The sequence below is a fragment of the Nomascus leucogenys genome, chromosome 19 (genome assembly GCF_006542625.1).
Source record: "Nomascus leucogenys isolate Asia chromosome 19, Asia_NLE_v1, whole genome shotgun sequence".
Taxonomy (NCBI): domain Eukaryota; kingdom Metazoa; phylum Chordata; class Mammalia; order Primates; family Hylobatidae; genus Nomascus; species Nomascus leucogenys.
This window is the reverse complement of record NC_044399.1, coordinates 50,300,962-50,321,771: the sequence shown is the minus strand read 5'-3', so window position 1 is coordinate 50,321,771 and position 20,810 is coordinate 50,300,962. Positions and strand designations below refer to the sequence as shown.

Below are 20,810 nucleotides of genomic sequence, written 5' to 3'. Positions count from 1 at the left end.
TGTTATTGCATGTTATAAGATATTTTCTTTCAGAATTTTGTTTTCTAAGACTTGGGATAAGAATTGATGGCTGAGCATCTGCACTCCTGACACAATCCCAAGGGTTCTTTTAAAAATAGCTCTTCTGGACAGTGTAAGGTGCTTGGAGGGTCTCTAAAAATTGTTCAAGAAAACAACAGGTTGAGGAGAGTAAAGTTTCCCACTCAGGTGCTGAGTAGGAAACAGCAAACCGATGTAGACATAACAAACACCCATTTTTGTTCTTTATTGCTTCTAGGCTCAGACTATTTCTAGAATTCTTCTCCACAAGGAAGCTGTTGGAGGGTTCCCTTTAGAAATAGTTGTAGCCAAAGACAGTGAATTCCTGCTGTTTCAAGCCTTCTTCCTTTGGAGGACATTAAGGTATTTCTTTAATTCCTCAGCTGATTCAATACAAGATGAGATAGAATTTCAGGGTGATCCTATAAACAGTACTTCACTGAATATCCCCTCTCCAAAACCCCACCTTTATACAAGCATTTCCTCATTCTCCTAAATGAGGAAATCTAAGACCATTTATCTCCTCTGAAAGAGGCCTACTAACACATCTCTACCCAGCCATTTTAAAGGGGGACAGTTTTCTTTGCCCCAAGCAACGAGTATCACGTACAGGGATGCATCAGTGCCTCCAGAAATCTTAGCAGGACCTCCGTTCAATTGAACTTTGTTTACCAAACATGCCAAAGATAGGGGATCACCATCATCCTTCTAGAAAGGCTTGTATTCTCTGACACACAATTTCAGTGCCATACCCCATGTAACATAGGAGCACAGAAATGTAGGATTTAAATGAGAATCTTCTGGTCTTCAGACCAAAACACGACAGGTATTTTCCATATTCGAAGCACTGTTGCATAGACTAGAGAAAAGTCTGGGATAATAACAATTCCTGATGAGCAAATTTCAGGATGCTCTAACTTTTAGACAAGCAGAATGTATATCTCACATACTTTGTTGACACTCCCTCAAGCTTCTTTATTTTTTTGGTTAAGAAACAGTCATACTGAGATACCATGAATCACCTCTTCTCCCACCAGGAACTCTCTTGGATAAAAGCTATGTTAAGAATCTGACCAGCTCTTGGTCATTATTCTTTAAGAACTATAAATATAATATTGATTTGAAATGCTTTAATTGAGAACGGTGTCAAATATGTCTCACTTTGGAGCTAATTATTTAGCATAAGAAACTGAATCTCAGTTGTCTCATGGCACTTGTTTCTCAAAAAGTTGCCCTGACATTAGTAATAGGACCAGTTCTGAGATTATATAATAATATATTGGACTGGAAGCAAACTCTCAAGTATGTTTAACAATAATATGAGATTTTTTTGTAGATAATTTATAAATAGGTAGATAATCTATATATACTTACAGGTCATATTTTTGTTGTAATGTTGTTCTCACGGAAATCTAACTACTCTGGCTATGGTCTCACATGATAGGAAACCAAGCACTAAAATGACTGTAATGGATGACTTCAATTGAAATGCCAGGAAACAACTAGTTGCCTGCAAATGTGTACAACTCAACGGTTACGCCAATTACATAGGGTATTAGCAGTAAGGACCCAAGACACATGTGTTACCACCCGGAAAAAAACCTTTAAAATTTGTTCCAGTTTGTATCTGAGTAGGAAAATGAGATGTATTTGTTAAATGTAATAAAATGAGATGCCAAGTGTTAAAATGTCTTCTTAAGAAAACCTAGATTTCTAGCTATATTTAATATATCACAATGACTATTGTTGTGTTCAGCCTAATCTATTGAGGGGAAATTGAATAGTTCTAAAGTAAATTGAAAGTTTTCATGAATAAAAGATTTTGTTGTGTTTTTCTGTGTTTCATGTTAAATGTTGAGGGTGTAAAAATTTGAAATGGCTGTACTTCCCTGTTTCTTTCATCTAATATAGGTCATAAGTGAATGGGAAAATACTAACTTCAGAGGCACAAAATGATTTTTTGCTTCTTGCATGCTATAGCATTGAGGCTTGGAAGGTATCCCATAAGACTTGTTTTACCTGAAATATTTAACACACACATTATAAGACCAGCACATACTGAACGGCCCTTTTATGCAATTTTATTTGTTCAAGTGAACAAAACCTGTTATACTGAATATTTTAGGAAAACATATTGAACATATTTCCTCTCCTGGAGAAATGTGTGTTAGGTGTACATCTGTGACTGTGTACCTAACTGTTGAAGCCATTTGGTTTCTATGACTGATATGGGGCTGCCCAAGTCAGCACTGTGGTTCTGATCCTCAAACAACCCAGTCCATTTGTTCCTTTCACTTTCTAGCCACAGATCACAACCTTAATCGCATGTTAGTCATAATATATTTTTTAAAAAGCACATACATCACTATTGAGAGCAAGTATCGTTTAGAAGTAGAAGATCATCTTTGTAAAAGTTGGACAATGGATTCTCTAAGCAAATCCCTAAAATTCACTGCTGCTAAAATTCCATACTACCCTATGATGATTATACATTTTTCAAGGTCAGTTTAATCTTCTTCAATATATACTTTTCCATAGTATATTTTCTGAAGGCAAAAATTTCTCATAAATTTCACATCTTAAATGTCAGTAAAGAATAGAAGATTTTGGTATGTGTAGATATGCTTAAGACATTTCTTCACCCATAAGCTGTCCAGGAAAGCAGCGTGCATAGCGTTCAGAATTCTTCCCTCAACTTTAGCCTAATCACTCTAGAACATAGAAGTCCTTTCTCACTGAGATAACCTGTGGTGGGTTTACTTAAACCTGATACTTGCCTTCTGCGCTCTCTCATATTTGTGGTTAGAGTAATTTTGATAAAACATTGGCAGTCTTGGGACTGAAGATTGGAATAGAATCATTATTTGGGGTAGCTAATAAAAGTAGTGATAAAAGAAAGACTAATAGGTTTGAGAGCTATGAAGATGTTTGCAGTAAATTTTAAGAGAATGGAGGGGAGCAGCAATACTGTGTCTAACTCAGGATGTCTTAAAACAGCTAAACTTTAGTTACTTTTTGATGTTTACAGTTATCTGTCAGGAAGAATACCTTGGCTATTGAAGGAAATTAGAAACTATAGCAGTGAAAAGTTTACATAAAAATTTTAGTAAGATGCTGTTCAGTAAGATGCTCTTCTTTGTAATAAGAATAGAGAATGTGCTATACTCACTTGATACATATTTTTACTGGGAGAATGCTGATCTAAGCATCTCTTTAGTAAGTCACCATTGCCTGCTACCTGTGAAGAGTTGAATCACTGTCCCCTTTTAGTAGATGGATAAAAATTTAGAACTCTTGATCTCAGCAGTGGCAGCTAAAACACTTATTTTGATCTCTCTTCCCTGGTAACAGGAGATGAAACTCGAGAAGACAGTGTGGACTAATGGATAGAGTGTTGGACAGGAGGTTAGGAACCTCTGTTCTGTTCTATTCCCAGCCTGCTACCGGGTTACTGTGTAAACTTAGATAAGCCAGTTACGCTCTCTGCACCTCGTATTTTCCATCTGTGAAAATGTAGGTAGAGACATTCTGTACTCAGCTCTTTCACAAAGATATTGTGAGCGACAGCTTACTTTGAAGACGTTAGTATATTTTGGTTGAAAAGATGTTGCAAGTATGTCAGTGCCTCTGTTCCCTTTGGCAACACCGTTCCCACAACCTGGCATTATATAAACTGTTCCTTATTGATGCGTTGAGAAACAGGTACCATTACAGCAGATTTTGTGTTGCACAGAAGCTGAGAGTGTGACTGGAGTCAGACTGCCTGGGTTTGAATCTTGGGTCCACCACAAACTAATGCTGTAACCATGGGCAAGTCAGTGTGCTAGATTTCCTCATCTGTAAATTGAGGATAATAATAGCACCCACCTCATTGGAATATGGTAAAGCTGGAAGGCATTTATGAACAGCACTTTAAACCTTATATAAACACATAATATGCTTTATGTAAGTATATGTAGTTATTACCCAAAGCAATTCTTTATTAATGTGGTAAAGCATCACCTCTGGTCTTGCTTTGTTTAGTGCCTTTATTCCGAGCGTGGCTGCTCACCCTTTCTCCTGAATGTGTGTATCTCCCTCTGCTCCCACAAGTCTCTGGGCCCTGAGGATAAGTGTGTAGTTATCTGTCGTATCATCTATCATAAGTGAGGGAGTGCCACATAAAAGATAAAAGAAATCCAGGTGTTTTAAGCTAGTCTCAAAAACTGATTTATTAATTTGGAAAAAAGTAACCGATTTCAGAAGTATTACAGAATGGGAATGAGATAATTGATAGTTGACAGCTGTATCCTGATTATTACAAAAAATAAACCGGAAAACATCAGGAAGAAATAGAAGAGCAGTTAAGAGTTTAAATGGAGTTCATGTTAACCTCTCTCGTCTGCTTCCAGTAGTGGTGACCATCAGAGAAGAATTGTGTGAAGGTACCAAAAACTGCATGAATTGCTCAAACACAAAGAAATAGAGTGTTCACATTCTCAAAAATCTGAACACAAATATATCTGTTTCAGGGGTTAAAGATATTACTAGAGCATAAAAGTTTAGGATTTAATGACAATTATTGATTCGATTTTTGTAACATTATGGTGTGGAATTTCAAAAATTGAATAGCATCTAAAAGGTAATCATATGTTTCATTGGTTATTTTTTTCTCTATTTATTATTAGAACCAACCATCATCACAGTTGATCCACCTGCATGTGGGGAGTTATCAAACTGCACTCTGACAGGGAAGGACTGCATTAATGGTTTCAAACGCGATCACAATGGTTGTCGGACCTGTCAGTGCATAAACAGTGAGTAGACAGACGACTGTAAGTTTTTTCTGAGGCCTAATATGATATTGTTAAAGCATATTATGTAATTGAATATCTTTTTCACTTCTGTTCAGACATTCCCTTGACAACCTGAAAAAAAGGGGAAAAAAGTTATTTTTAACACAAACAAATACATAGTCATTTGGGAGAAAGGAGCTGCTGCTTTATTGTGGTTTTTGTCTCTGTTTCCTTGATGGCCAGTTGCATCAGGAGTGCAACCTGGAGTGGCTTTGGAGTGCATCCTTCCAGCCACCCAGAAGGCCCTCCCTTTAGTACACTTGCCAGGTCATCCAGTGACAAGGAAGTCACTCATACATACAGTGTCACATTCCACATATGACAGCCATAATCCTTAGACTGTGCTTCACTTTGTTGACCCCAGCTCTGCCTCCATGTAGATTCCAATCATGTGTCCAGGCCCTGCCCTCTAGAGTATAGAAGAATATATTGTATTTCTTCCAGAAAAAAATAAAATAATACACACACACCCCACCCCCATATATGTTAAAACCATTTTGAATTCCTCTAATTCTTCTGCCAGAATAAATATCCTCATTCTCCTTGACCATTCCTCGGGTGACAGTTTCTAGAACTTTCTTGATCTTTTCCATCCTTTGACACACAATATGTCACTGTCTTTACATAAAATATGGCCCACAATCAACATACTCCAGGTATAGGCATGGTGGCTCATGCCTATAATTTCAGCACTTTGGGAGGCTAAGGCAGGCAGATCACTGGAGCTCAGGAGTTCAAGACCAGCCTGGACGACATGGCGAGGTCCCCGTCTCTACCAAAAATACAAAAAAAAATAGCTAGGTGTGGTGGTATGCACCAATGGTCCCAGCTACTCGGGAGGCTGAGGTGGGAGGATCGCTTGAGCCTGGTGGGGCAAAGGTCACAGTGAGCTGAGAGCTCATTACTGCACTCCAGCCTAGATGACAGCACAAGGCACTGTCTCAGAAAAAGGTACTCCAGAATTTGGTCTGCTGAGTACAGTGCTACTGTGTGGCCTAAGTTTGCATTAGCTCCTTGAATTGCACTTCGTTGGCTGATGTTGAGGTTACAAGTAGCTAAAAACACTAGGAACTTTTTTACATCACCTGCTGTTAGGTCGTTCTCATGTGTTCTGTAATAGAACATTTGATTTTTTTTTAAACGATATAAATACCCGGCCAAATATAATAAGAAATTATCCGAATCATTTTAAACCATTTTCTAACTGGTTGGGATATTTTTGAATCTCGATAATGTGATCTTATACTTTATGCCTCCCAGCTTATATTAAATAAGCACAACTTATATTTCCTTATCTAAATCACTGAATTAAAATAAACTGCACAGAACCAAGGACAAAGACCTGCAGAATGATGCTGAACATAGCTGCTTACAGTAGTCCTAAGCATTTATACCTTGAGTAGAGTTATTTAGCTGACAACATATGTCTCCACAAGAAATCTTGAAAAACACTTCGCCTGTATCTTGTCTGAAGTCAAAATATATTATAAAATACATCAGAGCGTTCCTTTGCTGGAAACCCTATTTTTAAAATGAGCTGAAGTTATAGGGGCCTGGCTTGTTTTTCCAGAATCTGTACTGGCTCCTGGCAGTCAGTGCTTTATTCCCCTAAATGTCACAAATCATATATTTAACAATTATTTCTGAAGAATTTTCAGTTGTGAATGTCAATTTATGTAGTTTTTAGAACACTTTGTCCCTTTTGAATTGACATTTGGCCTATTTTCTTAAATCTCTTTCCATTCTCTTCGATCTCTCTCAAACACAGTAGTAGTTCTGTAATAAGCAGGCTTTCTGTGGGCCTGTGGGTGTAATTACCATGGCTCAGAGGCTTGGACTTCACATAGACAGATGCTCACTTTCTGATTTATCAGTTATCTCAGGCTTTAACATACCACTTAACCTTAATCATTTGTCACTTTTATAAAAATATTTTTGAAGAAGATACAAAATAGGAGTTAAGCCATTCTGCTTCCTCAGTTACATGTGACCATCACACTATCTGCAGTGGCATTAGTGCTAAAACTGAGTTTATAAAACACCTGTTGGCCAGGCATGGTGGCTCACACCTATAATCCCAGCACTTTGGGAGGCTGAGGTGGATGGATTGCTTGACCTCAGGAGTTTGAAACCAGCCTGGGCAACATGGCAAAACCCCATCTCTACAAAAAAAATACAAAAGCTAGCCAGGCATGATAGCGAGGGCCTGTAGTTCCAGCTACTCAAGAGTCTAAGGTGGGGAGATCTCTTGAGCTCGAGAAGTCGAGGCTGCAGCTAGCTGTGATTGTGCCACTGCACTCCAGCCTGGGTGACAGAGCAAGACCCTTTTCCAAAAAACAAAAAAAACTCTTGTTGAGCTTGTAGTTACTGCCATCTTTAAATTTCCTATAAGCCTCTGCCCATTTGGGGGTATTCTGACTTCCTACACTTGATTCTGTTCGGGGAAGGGTCAGTCCCTGTTGCCTTTTATACCTCCCTTTAGAAAGCCAAGTTCACTGGAGTTGCCTTGGCAGCCCAAGTTTTCTAAAATGGCCAACCTTGTTTTTTGAACAAGATAATTAGTAATTGTCATGAAGTGTTTATATTTTAATCCTTCTAATGCCTCTTACATTAAGAAAGCTATATCTTTCTTAACATGAGATCATATATATTAATACATTTTTTCTGAGTTTTTAAAAAGTCTAAAAATACAGATTTCATTGTGTCCAGTCACCTCACCTACACTTGCGCCTGGGTTTTGCTATTGTGAAATCTTGGCCACCTGGTCATGCTTATCTAAGACTTCGGTCACTTCACACAGAATCTTTCATCACTAAGTTCAAAGAAGCAGTTTCCCTCAACTGCCTTTGAAGGAAGAGTCAAAATATGTCCCTTGGCAAATAGTCACTGGCAAATAGTCATTTGGCAAGTTGAGACTATAAGGAGGATGCATATTTACCCTATCTTTAGGTTAGTGTTTTGTTTGGCATTTTAAAAGGATCATCAGCATGTGCTACCTGAGTGCACCTCCGTTTCATTCACACTTAGGAAGAAAAACGTACAGGAGGAGACTGTTGCATTTTGTATCAATAAATTTATTATTTGCAAATTTTACCCATTTATAGAGATAGCTGGCCTTCCTTCCTTTCTTTCTTCACCTAATATAAACAGAGCACCTGCCACACTCTAGGTAGTATACTAGGTATTAAGGCCACCAAGATGACTAAAATGCAAGACCTTCCCTAAGGAAAAAAGTCTTCTGTAGCATAAACACTCATGAAATATCACTACTTTAAGCCAAAGGCTATAACGTACAAACGTAAATTCTTTTAAGAGGAAGCTTTGGTCCTTCAGCAGAACCCAGGCTTATGTTCACACCAGAGTAGGGAAAGAACTGCCCGTCTCCCAGTGCTCTACTTGGTGCTCAGCAGATATTGGCTGAGTGAATAAAAAGGAAACCTTCAGGATCAGAGATGCCTTTGGATATCATTCTTGCCTGAGGTCTCCCTTTGAAGTCTTGCTATTCTAATAATATATCCATCTCATTTTGGATTCTTCTTAAAGTTAGTCTCGTCATCTCACTCACTGCCCCACCGTATACCTAAAGACTTACTTCAATACTAATTGGAATTTTTCAGTTGTCCTATACAGAAGTCTAGACAAACAGCATTCTGCTGTCACCTCCCCAATTCGTATTAGCAATCCAGGTTATTTGGCAACTTTGGAAGCCACATCTTTGGGATGTGAGTCAAATCAAACCAAATTTCCAGGTCCTGGGTTTTGTCAGATTCTTGCAATCGTATGCAACTCTCCTCTCAGGCTCTGCACAGCAGCTTTTGTGTTGCACAGAAGCCGAGAGTGTGACTGGAGTCAGACTGCCTGGGTTTCAATCTTGGGTCCACCACAAATTATGCTGACTTCCACATGGGTAATAAAGGCAAGTTGCTTTACTCTTTGGGACTCTGTGTCCACATATGTAAAGGGCAAATAATAGTAACAAACTAATGGATTATTTCGAGGACTAAATAAATGAATGAATGCAAAGCTAACTCTTTGGCTGGCATATGGCCGTTGTTTACTCTGCACTGTAACTATTTTATAGCATCTTCTGAGTCAGCCCAAGCTAGCCGACATGGAAAGCCCCCAGCGTCCCTGCCCCCCTTTGTTCCTGCCCCATCAGCCTACCTCCAGTTCTTCCTGCCATCTAAGGACACTCGCACCAACAGCTTTCCTTTTACTTTTTCATTTCATTTTAACCCTTAAATATTATCTTTCTCCTCCTTGGTTTTAGAGAAGGGAGTTTCTTATAGCCAACTATGGAATAATATGTTATTTTTTTTCTATTGCAGCTGCTTTATATAGGTATTTATTTTGTCCCAAATTCACCCTTACATTATTTTTCTGCATCCCATCAAAACCTTTTTCACATACAGTAGTCCTAAGCATTTATACCTAAGTTTTCTCTTAAGGATTAGGCCTAGTTTCCATTGGCTTCTAGATTTTTTTTTTTTATATACAGGGTCTTGCTTTGTTACCCAGATTGGAATTCAGTGGTGCAAACACAGCTCACTGCAGCCTCGACCTCCCAGGCTCAAGCGATCCTCCCACCTGAGCTTCCCAAGTAACTGGGACTACAGGCACTACCACCACACCCAGCTCATTTGTTTTGTATTTTTTTGTAGAGACAAGGTTTTGCCACGTTGTCCAGGCAGGTCACGAACTCCTGGCCTCAAGCAATCTGCCCGACTCGATCTCTTAAAGTTCTGAGATTACAGGTGTGAGCCACCGTACCTGGCCCTTCAAGATTTCTTAAAACAAGGCCAGCACCCCACAAATATTTCTTCTGTCTTCATTGATTTGTTGTTGTTCATTCACTCATTATTTTATTCATCTAGCATTTGTTGAGTGCCTACTATATCTTAAAGAAGATTAAAAGTAGCCCTTACCCCTGACTCACATTGGTAATTTGTTGGTAGTATTAGTTGTATGTTAATATGTTGTAAAGAGACAACATAATCTAGCATATTTTAGGCAATCACATTAGGATTGAAATCAAAACCCTGTAGAAACATGTCCTTCAAAAGTATGTGGCAAGTATATGATACAGAATTCTTTCATTTGAACATAATGTAATTTGCTGTTTTAATCGGTAACAAATAACATTCTTGTAACACTAAGAAAAGTAGTACTCCAGGACATACAGAAAGTTTACATTATCCCTGACTCAGTTCCTCAAAAACTTGTTTAGAATAAAAAATGTTTTTAAAAGTATGATAGCAACAAAAGTTTAAAACTAAAATTATTTTAAAATGATATAAAGCAACTAGTAACCTAACACTTTATTGATACAAGCTTTTAGCAACATTGCTCTTTAACCAGTGTCTTTTGCTAATAGACATAATATACCTGCTTACTACATAAACTGTATGAAAGGCATCTGTATGAATTAAGTAGCATCAGTCTTTTGGCATCTTAGTGTACACATCTTTAAATCAAGTGGATTTGATCAGATTATTTATAACTTCTCTTCCAATTTTAACATTCTTTAATTCTAGATGTTAATAATGCTTTTTCTAGAAACTGATGCAGACTTGTAGAATTCTGCATCAGTCAGCAGAGAGGAAAGAGCCTTCATATTTTTCATGAAATATGTATCTGAATCAAACATCACAAGAAGGTTGCAGCATCAAATATAAGGAGGCAGACTCCTTGTTTTATTTCACTGTAATTCTAAACCAACACCTATCAGGGTCAAAATTGGGACCACCATTTGTAATGTTGCATTTCTTTATTTAATAGTCTTGGGAACTTCATGGCCATCCTGAACTGGTAATAGGTTTGTAGGAATTGCCAGTATCTAAGAGTTTAAAATACACTAAGTCCTCACTTAACATACTCTATAGATTCTTGGAAACTATGACTTTATGTGAAATGACATGTAACAAAACCAGTTTTACCAGAGGCTAATTGATATAAACAAGAGTTAAGTTCCTACCGTATATTTTTAGTCACGAAAACATCATGAAGCTTCTAAATAAAGACCTAAAACATTTCTAATAGTAAAAATTAAAGTAAGCATGAGTTATATATACATTTAAGAAAGATTAACAAAAAACAAGTACAATGATGATTCCCCATTTTTAATGAATCAGTGAGTGATAGTGGTTGTAGTGGTGCTGTGTTAAATCAACGAATAAATGTTTGCAAAGCAAACATTGTAAGGAGCACCTCCTTCTGCCATGCAGTTCAAATACATACAATACCCAGTGTGGCAGGCTCACTGAACGCTTTTGTCCTGCAGTGTTTATTGTTGTACGTTTGTGTGATTATCGCCTGCTTTAACAAATTTTTATTTTATAAGAATTTGTATTTATTCACTCATTTATTTTCCAACTTGCTTATTCCAGTCCAGGGTTGAGGGTGGCCACAGCCCATCCCAGCAGCTCTGCAAGCTGCAAGGTAGGAATCGACCTTGAACAGGACACCATCCCACTGCAGGGTGCACTGACACAAACACACACACACACACACTCTCTCTCTCACACACACACACACACACTCTCTCTCTCTCACACACACACACACACATACACACACACACGCACACTCAGATTAAGACCACGTAGATACCCCAGTTCACCTAATGTGCACATCTTTGGGGTGTGAGAGTACCCAGAGAAAACCCACACAGCATGGAGAGAACATGCAGTCTCCACACAGAGAGTGGCCCCAACCGAGAACTGATTTTTATTCCCCTCGTAAAAGTTATGACACAATGATGTTGAACAAAACCATTGCTGTTTGAGGACCTGCTGTACTACAGCAAAGAAGTATGCAGCACTTCTCCAGGGGACACCATCTACAGTGTGTTCTCCATGGAGGTTACATTGTGTTTATATATAATGAATGGCGCCCCCGACAGCTGTGTCACGTTTTGAGCATAGGAGCTAACATTTCTTTTTTTCCAGAATGAACAGAGTTTTACTACATAGTTGCTATTGACCGGCCATGCTGTACAGGCCCTGTACTTTGCCATCATTCATCACTTTCTCTTCAATAGTAACTTCTCCCCATGGATTAGAAAGCAATTTTAGATCACGGTAAAGTCATAATGCTGAAAAATTATGAACATAAAGCCACCTTTTTCTGCGTGGTTGCCTCAAGTGATGTACTTAGGCTTTACAAACAAACATATAAACCCCTACCCTTCTATGAATACTATTTTTCTGCTCTATGTTTTTATTTATTTTTTTTTTAGACACAGGTTCTCGCCCTGTCACCCAGGCGGGTGTGCAGTGGTGCAATCATAGCTCTCACTGCAGCCTCGACCTCCTGGCTTCAAGTAATCCTCTTGCCTCAGCCTCCCAAGTAGCTGAGATTACATTCACTCACCACCACACCCAGCTAATGTTTTATTTTCTGGCAAAGGCAAGGTCTCACTATGTTGCACAGGCTGATCTCAAACTCTTGGCCTCAAGCAATTCTCCCACCTCAGCTTCCCAAAGTGCTGGGATTACAGGTTCGAGCCAGCCACAGTCAGTCTGCTCTTTATTTAAATGTTTGCCATGATGATGCACTTCTCTTAAGAAAACTTCATAATTGACATATGTGGATTTAGGACTACCTTCCAGTCTTTAATATTGTCTATTTCTGAACTAGAAGATGGTATTTTGAGATGTTTTGGCAAGTGCTAGTATTTCAGGAAAATTTCAGTGTTATCAGAGTAAGTTTTTTTCATGCTGTCATTTCTCTGATAATATAGCAGTCTTGATGACAGTGGAGGAGTAGGTAACAAGAACATTGATTGATGCATTTAGTTAGCAAATGTTGTTGAATACCCACTCTGTACCAAATACCATGGTAGTCCCTATACAGTGTGCCTAAAGATACTAGGGCCTGGGCCTAGAGCTCCCTCTGTTGGGAAGCCGAATGTAGATGGGCCAGAGCATAACATGCAGGAGAATGGTCCCAATTCAGGGCAGCACTAGAGCATCCCACTCCTAGGAGGCATAGCCAGTCTCCTTCTAATGAATGTCCTGTATTTTTATTTAAATGTACCAGCCTTTGTTTGAAATTCCATTCCATTGCAAAGCAGAGGTAGATTACAGACTAGTTTTTATCACATTGTTTAAACTTGAATGGAGATACAACAGTTTTCTTTAAAGGTGAAGCACATTCTAGATCAAGGTCTATAGAAAAACTCCTTCTTTATTGCAGGACCAGAAAAATAAAGGCACCAAGGTGCTCAGGCTCCAAAATTTCAGGGAATTTAATCCCAAAGGATGTTGACTGACTCTGGGAAGTTTTCAGGGTGTTTTTAATTCATCTATTTCCCAGCATAATCCATTGTAGTCATGACCTAAGCATTCTTGTGACAGAAAAATGGGTTCACAATTTAGATCTGTGTTAGAGAAACGTGACTAATAAAGTCTTCTTTTTTCACCATTCCCTTAATAATGGGGAATGAAAAATTATGACCTTTCAAGTCATATAATTACAAATTTCTAAATGAACCATTTAGAATTTTTCTTTTAAGGATGCAAATTAGTAATCAGTTGCTTTACAGTGTAATACAGGCCCATGAGGTTATATTTATATGTGTAATAAAAGGTTTATGATAATGACAGAGTAGAAAATTACACCGTAAATCACATTTTCCTTTTTAAAAGATAGCAAATTAAATATGCAAATATTGCCAACTAAGATTCACAAAAGATGCTATCTGGAAATATTTATGTAAAACACGGACCCATTTCACCTATTCATTGTTGTTAAGGTTTAATTTTAGATTATAAGTGTGTTTTGAGGGGACAGATGCGTTCTGTTTTTCCCAGTGACTTATGTATTATTACAATATTCATGCTTAAAGGATGTCCAGATAAAATAAAAATTTGTTCATCATTCCAGTAATTAGACTCTGCTTCCCATTTCACCAGTCCATGTAGAACAATATTCAAACATTGCCGTACTTTGGCCATCACCATATTAACTTCCCCTCTTTAAATTTGATTGTCTTTCAAATTCTACATTTAATTCACACAGGTCTCAACTTGCTTGCTTTATATAATTAAGCATGCTTTTTTCTTTTTAACCTTAAACATTTCTATTTCCCTTTTCTCTCGTAAGCCCTATATAACCTTCTAAAATCATTTTAGAAGACTTCTATTAAGCTAATAACTTCGGTAATGTTGCTAGTCACCATTGCTACTTTCCTTTTTTGTTCTTCTAAAATAGTATTGTAACTGACTAGCAGAGGACAGTTAAATATCACTCCAGATTCTGCTAACGGGATACTTTGAACACTTCAAATAGTGGTTACTTAAACATTAATATGAGTATTTTTTCAACACACACATTTTTTAGCCTGTTAACTAAAAAGCCTATTATGTAAGTATATCCAAATAGGAGTATTTGTCAGCACATAGAGAAAAAACATATCTAAATGTAACACTGAATATTTTAATTACTATCATGTTGTAAAAGATATACTTTTTTAAAAGGAATAGTAAGAAATCCCTTATGCTGCATACAATATGCAGTATTATATGATAGCATCTAACACCCATAAAAGTAATTATCATGTGGATATTTAAAAACATGCATTATGGGATGGGCGCAGTGACTCACACCTGTAACCCCAGCACTTTGGGAAGCTGAGACAGGCGGATCGCTTGAGGTCAGGAGTTCAAGAAGAACCTGGCAACATTTAGTAGAGAAGGTGAAACCGCATCTCCACTAAAAATACAAAAATTAGCTGGGTATGGTGGCGCATGCCTGTAATCCCAGATACTTGGGAGGCTGAGGTGGGAGAATCGCTTGAACCCAGGAGACAGAAGTTGCAGTGAGCCGAAATCACGCCACTGTACTCCAGTCTAAGTGACAGAGCGAGAGATTCTGTCTCCAAAAAAAAAAAAAAAAAGAAAAGAATAAAGGACATGCATTATTATGGACATGCAATAGAAATAAAACATATAATGAAAATTGAACTGTAAATTTCTAATTCCCATATAACATAAATGGTCATCAGTGGTTTGAAGTGATTTATAAAGTTCGTGGAAAAATGATCTCAGGCATTAATTGTAATCGTTATCAGCCTGCTGTTCACTCAGAGCCTAACAGATTTGAGTACACTTTAGAAATCTATGCATTTGAAAGTTGGACTTTATTTTGTTTATTATTACCAAAACATGGAGTCATGTGATAACCATGAAATAACACAGTCTATGCTTTTTAACGATAACCAGTGCCATGGTGGAGCTGAGAAATTGAAATCTGTGGAAGAGTGGAGGATTCAGGGATGGTATTTTAGCATCGAAGTGTTCTGCTCTGTTCATCTTTGGAAGAAACATGCCGTCTCTGTGTCTTCACAGGCGAGGAACTATGCTCAGAACGTAAACAAGGCTGCACCTTGGACTGTCCCTTCGGTTTCCTAACTGATGCCCAAAACTGTGAGATCTGTGAGTGCCGCACAAGGCCCAAGAAGTGCAGACCCATAATCTGTGACAAGTATTGTCCACTTGGATTGCTGTACGTATTTCTTAATTCAGAAAAGCTATTATGAAGTGCAACTTGGTGAAATGTTTCTACACATTTTGTTTTATATGTTGTTTGTGAATTAATCTATGGTGTATTGAGCCCAGAATGTCTATACTTGTTTTGTTAGGTGATTCAGAAAGCAGGGAAAAGGTTGTATCTCCAAAGAAAAGAATAAGTTTTACTCTTATTTTTTATGGAGATGGGCCAGACACATCCTTTGTGCCTGTTATATGAGACTTTCCCATAGCAGAGTCCGTTAGATGCTGCTGGCAAGATTAGGAAATGGAATTGTGAGGTCCCAGTGTTGGAAGTGCTACAACTCTTCACACCTGTCCCAGGGTCTATTTGTGATCATTTATTTAACACATACTTTAAGATCAATTGAAGACCGACCCCCACTCACTTGAAATACAGTGCATCCTTACCTGCCATGCCTAGGTGTCTCACCTTGGAACTAGTCAGCGTTTCATATTTTTTTCTTTATCTAGTGTTAGATTTTATGAATTTTCTTGGAGATAAGGGCTATTACTTTTATTTTTTAATGTACTTTATTGAGTCAAACCCCATGAGAATCTAGATTATTCCGGGGGGGATAATTTGTTTCTTTTGTGTCTGTGTAAGCACCTATATTTGCCTTTATATCAAGTTGATGCCTTTAGAAAAATCACCTTAATTTATATTTTTTCCTTTGCTGTCTTTGATTTCAATCCGTCTTTCCAATTTGATATGTTTATGTAGTGCTAGATTCTTTTTTTTTTTTTTTTTTTTTTTTTTCCAGGCAGGGTATTGCTCTGCCACCCAGGCCATAGTGCAGTGGCACAAGCATGGCTCACTGCAGCCTCACCCTCCCAGGCTGTCAATCCTCCCACCTCAGCCTCAGCCTCAGCCTCCCAAGTAGCTGGGACTAGAGGCATGTGCCACCATGCCCAACTAATTTTTGTATTTTTTGGAGAGATGGGGTTTCACCATGTTTCCCAGGCTGATCTGGAACTCCTGGCTCAAGCGATCAGCCTACCTCAGCCTTCCAAAGTGCTGGGATTACAGGCATGAGCCACTGTGCCTGGCCTAGTGCTAGTAATTATAAGGGACTTAGACCCATCATCTCTTTCTCATCTTCTGTCAGTCATCTTTTTCATTCTTTGTTTAAAAATTCTAGTTTTGGGAGAGGTCTTCTTTATAATTTTCATTGGATAATTAAATTGGCAACATTGTTCCTTAAAAATTCCCCAAATAAAATAATGAATCATCATCATTCTTAATCCTAAAATAAGAATATGATGCCAATAAGAGTATTGTGTCTTAGCCTAACTGCTAATATCAAATGAGGTAGTTGTATCACAATAGTAGCTTCAACCACTTGCTACAGTATCATGACAGTTCAGAATCAAGGCTGTGTTCAAATCCAACCGTCATGTTGGAGAAAAATCTCTTAGAAGATTGTAGATTTCACTTTGTATTGCTGTGGGCACATTCAGGGAGGACCGAGTTGGACACCTTGGACAACTGAATATTATACTGGCTAGAACACATTTTAAGGACACGCACCAAAAGAGAATTTTTGGCCAGACACCACGTGGGAGTGTCAGGATAAAGGCAGCAGTTGGTGCTCCTTTTGTGTACCTGCTGACTGAAGAATTACTTTATGCATGCAGCAGATACTTCCAGAAGGGAGAGAGGGACGGATGGATCAGTAGGTGGGTAGGTGGGTGGATGGATGGAGAAACAAATGAATAAACAGATAAACCAACAAAATCTCCTCACTTTCCTATCATGGAGTTGCACATTCATCTTTTTATTGTGGTGTACCACTCTTCCTAATTAAATCAACAGTCATGTCATTGAGATTCTGAGAGCCACATAGAAGCACGTAAGTGCTTGGGCAACTCTCAGCCTTGGTCATGAGTAAGTGGTGGTAATGACCACAGGGACCTAATTACCCATCACGCCAGGAGTCTTTGAGAGCAAAAGTCAAGTCATTCTGTTTAATAGCAATACCACTTTATTGACCCTTGGTCTGAGTGCTTGGGCATCATTTGAGACTTTTTGATTTTCTGACCTCTGACAAAATTTTAATTACCCAGGAAGAATAAGCACGGCTGTGACATCTGTCGCTGTAAGAAATGTCCAGAGCTCTCATGCAGTAAGATCTGCCCCTTGGGTTTCCAGCAGGACAGTCACGGCTGTCTTACCTGCAAGTGCAGAGGTAAGTGTGTACACATGGCCCTTCCCCCTCAAAGCAGCCAGGGGCACTGAAACAAAGGACAGAAGGACACCCTGTAATGAAATGGTTTCGATGATTGTTGCCTATTCTGACACAAATGTCAGTCTCTGTGGGACCGTCCCACAGGACTCCCTTTTCCTTTCATTTTTATGAAGTAAAAGCTCAGAATAGAATGTAAAGTAAGCATATGATGGACAAGCACATTGACTAAATTAATCACTTCCTAGCTCTTTTTACTTGTTTGAGGAACTTTAGCCTAAAGCACAATTATCTCAACCTCTATAGAGCCTCTCTCTGTTTAGGAGTAAGATTCATAAAATTGCAACAGTAAATAGCCCCATTTCAAAGTTCTAGAGGGTGGGTATAGTTCAAAAGTTAGCTCCTGTATTTCCAGTTAACAGTTTTCCATGAGAATTTAGCCTTTGGCTGAATAAGCACATGCCAGCCCACAGCTGTGAATAAGCACAGAGCCTGGATATCCCTGCTGCCTGAGGCTTCTGCAGGGATCTTCTTGAAGCCACTGAGCATGCGCCCTGACTGCCGTTTCTGCCCTTACCCCAGCTCCAGCCCTGCTGCCTATCCCTGTATGTTGTACTTGTCAGCATGATCCACAGATTAAACTATAAAAGATTCCTAAACTTTGTTTTATGATTTTTCAAAACTGGACAGTTACCACCTTAATGGTGTTTCTAAGGGGTTGGAGTAAACTGCTTTAATTGTTCTACTGAATAAAACTCTGTTATTTGCAAGGGGCCCAGGATGTCCCCACTGGAGGAAGCTTCTAGAGCGATTATTCTGAATACATTCAACATATTTGTAACATTTGTTATAAAATCAGTGCTTGTTTATTGTATAAAATATGAGAAAGTAGAGTGGAAGGAATAAAAAATCAGCTATCATCCCACCAATTGGAGAGAAACTATTTGCAGGCTTTTTTCTCTCTTTGCTTTTTTCAAAATCAAGAGCATATTGACTTAAATTATTTTCATGAACATGTCCCATGTCACAAACTGTCCTGTGTAGACATAATTGTTGGTGGCTGGGGTCCAGTCCCTGTACAGACTCTGCAGGCTGTTTCTCCTGTGCAGCAGCCACTTCTTTACCAGGCTGCCTTTTGTCTGTCCAGAGGTCTCTGCGTCAGCCGGGCCACCCATCCTGTCGGGCACTTGTCTCACCGTGGACGGTCATCATCATAAAAATGAGGAGAGCTGGCACGATGGGTGCCGGGAATGCTACTGTCTCAATGGACGGGAAATGTGTGCCCTGATCACCTGCCCGGTGCCTGCCTGTGGCAACCCCACCATTCACCCTGGACAGTGCTGCCCATCATGTGCAGGTAAAAGCTGGCTGCCATGTGTGTGCTCTATAAGCAAATGATTTCTGCCTTGCAGGAGTTTGTGACTCTGGGGAGGTTGGAGGGGGCGACCTCTGGAACACTTTTCAGCGCTGTGTGGTTTTTGTCAACAACCACCACAGAATCAGCCGGGCACTATCAGTGAAGAACCAAAGACCAGAGAAAATTCTATCATTCTAGAAATGGGTCTCCTCCTTTTTGAATGATTGACTCAGTTATATAAGGTCTTTGGACTATATTTTTGTAAAGGTTTGTGGGCTGATGTACTTATATTCCAGCTCTCCATTTTATTGATAGCATATTAAGTCCGAATGTCCTCATTAATATGACGGGATTGGTACTAGTTTTATCCCATAAAACCTTATCACATATAAAGTAATGTTTGAGAGGGAGAAACTTTTTGAAGTCTGTGGCTATTGCTCTTTTTTAAATTAATAGACATGTGGCACTCTTGCCAAATGGAGAGATTTAGAGTGACCACACGTCCAAAACATTTAAAATCATAATCATGGTAATCAAGTTACTAGAAAACCAGAAGAGATTTGTAATTCAAGGGGATCTGAATTATGATTGTCAATAACAGTAATTATAACCATAAACCTCATCTAGTACCTTTTATCCAAAGAGCTCAACACAGTCTTGTATCTATTATTTCCCTCTCTGTGCAGGCCACTTTGAGTTAGCGAAAAACACAATGAGGCAGTTTCTCATTTGGAAAACAGACACAAAAAGATTGACTCCCTTACCCGGAGTAAAATAGTATGTCCACCAAAAGGCCTGGGAGAAATGAAGTCTCTCAGATCTTGTATCAGATTTCTTTCAGAGTTAAGTCTACTGTCAGATTTTGGAGGATGATTGTTTTTCCTCTGGTCAGTCCGGGTCCTATATCTCCCTGTGCATGCGTCCACCTGTGCAACAGGTGTAGCCGGGAGCCTGAGGCCTGGTCCTTTTGCAGCAAGACTAGCCTGGGAGGGAAGCTGACCTTGTTCGCCGTAGTTGGGGAGTGGGGGAGAGGGACACCTGAAGTCCCTTTCAGCTCTGAGATTCTGCACAGCTCAATAGCTACAGTATCAGAGTGACAGGCAGCCCCCATACCTTGTAGAAAACCAGATTACAATGCAGAAGATATGACTTTTTATTTTGTTTTGTTTCCTGTAGTTCAGTTAGAGGTGCTCCATATCAGAACTCTTTTCTTTTTTCCGATATCTTGCCAGTTAAATGTGAAAAACTGCTAGAGTCCCCTGCATAAGAAGGTAGATGAGGACTTTAATATGATAGAACTCTGTGTTGACTCTTTGGGGAGGGAAAAATCATGTGTTTGCATGAAGACCCCTGCTTTAATTATAGGTGTGAATGCATAGAGGAGAGATTTGTACTGGGTCTTTACTAAACATGTCCTCAATGAAGAATTCTAACAGCTAGATTGGTAGAAATGCAAAGACGTTAAGAATAGATAATTGACCTGAGAACCGAAAATCAGTAGAACCAGAAAGATCTTTCTCTATTACAGAGTCATGGAAAGTTCTTATGTAAGCACACGTGAAGTTGTTGTTGATACCTTATTGTGGGTGTGTCAACATCCCACATACGTGTATGAAAACACATTTATGTATATGGATGTGTAGAGGTAAATTTTTTCCACAAATCTTTAGCATGTTGCCACATAAGCCTCCTTCTGATTAGAGACTCCAGAGCTGTTGCATTCACGGACTCCTACTTTAAAGAATATTTTTCTGCCCTCTTCATTCCAAGATCAGCTGTTTTTCTTCTTGGGGTAAATGAGTATCTCCTGAACTCTTCTAATGAATATTTACGAAATGGTAGTGTCTCTCAGATTTTCTGTCTT

General features: G+C 38.9%; 1 protein-coding gene across 6 annotated transcripts in view; it reads left to right on the top strand.

Moving 5' to 3' along the window:
* CRIM1 (cysteine rich transmembrane BMP regulator 1) overlaps nt 1-20,810 on the top strand; it is a 197,146-nt gene that overhangs the window by 141,904 nt on the left and 34,432 nt on the right. For all 6 annotated transcript variants that reach the window (XM_030800639.1, XM_030800644.1, XM_030800643.1 and 3 more), the window contains 4 exons: nt 4,707-4,835; nt 15,224-15,380; nt 17,471-17,592; nt 18,737-18,946. In XM_030800639.1, the coding sequence (XP_030656499.1) occupies nt 4,707-4,835; nt 15,224-15,380; nt 17,471-17,592; nt 18,737-18,946 (618 nt within the window). The remainder of the gene's footprint in view (nt 1-4,706; nt 4,836-15,223; nt 15,381-17,470; nt 17,593-18,736; nt 18,947-20,810) is intronic.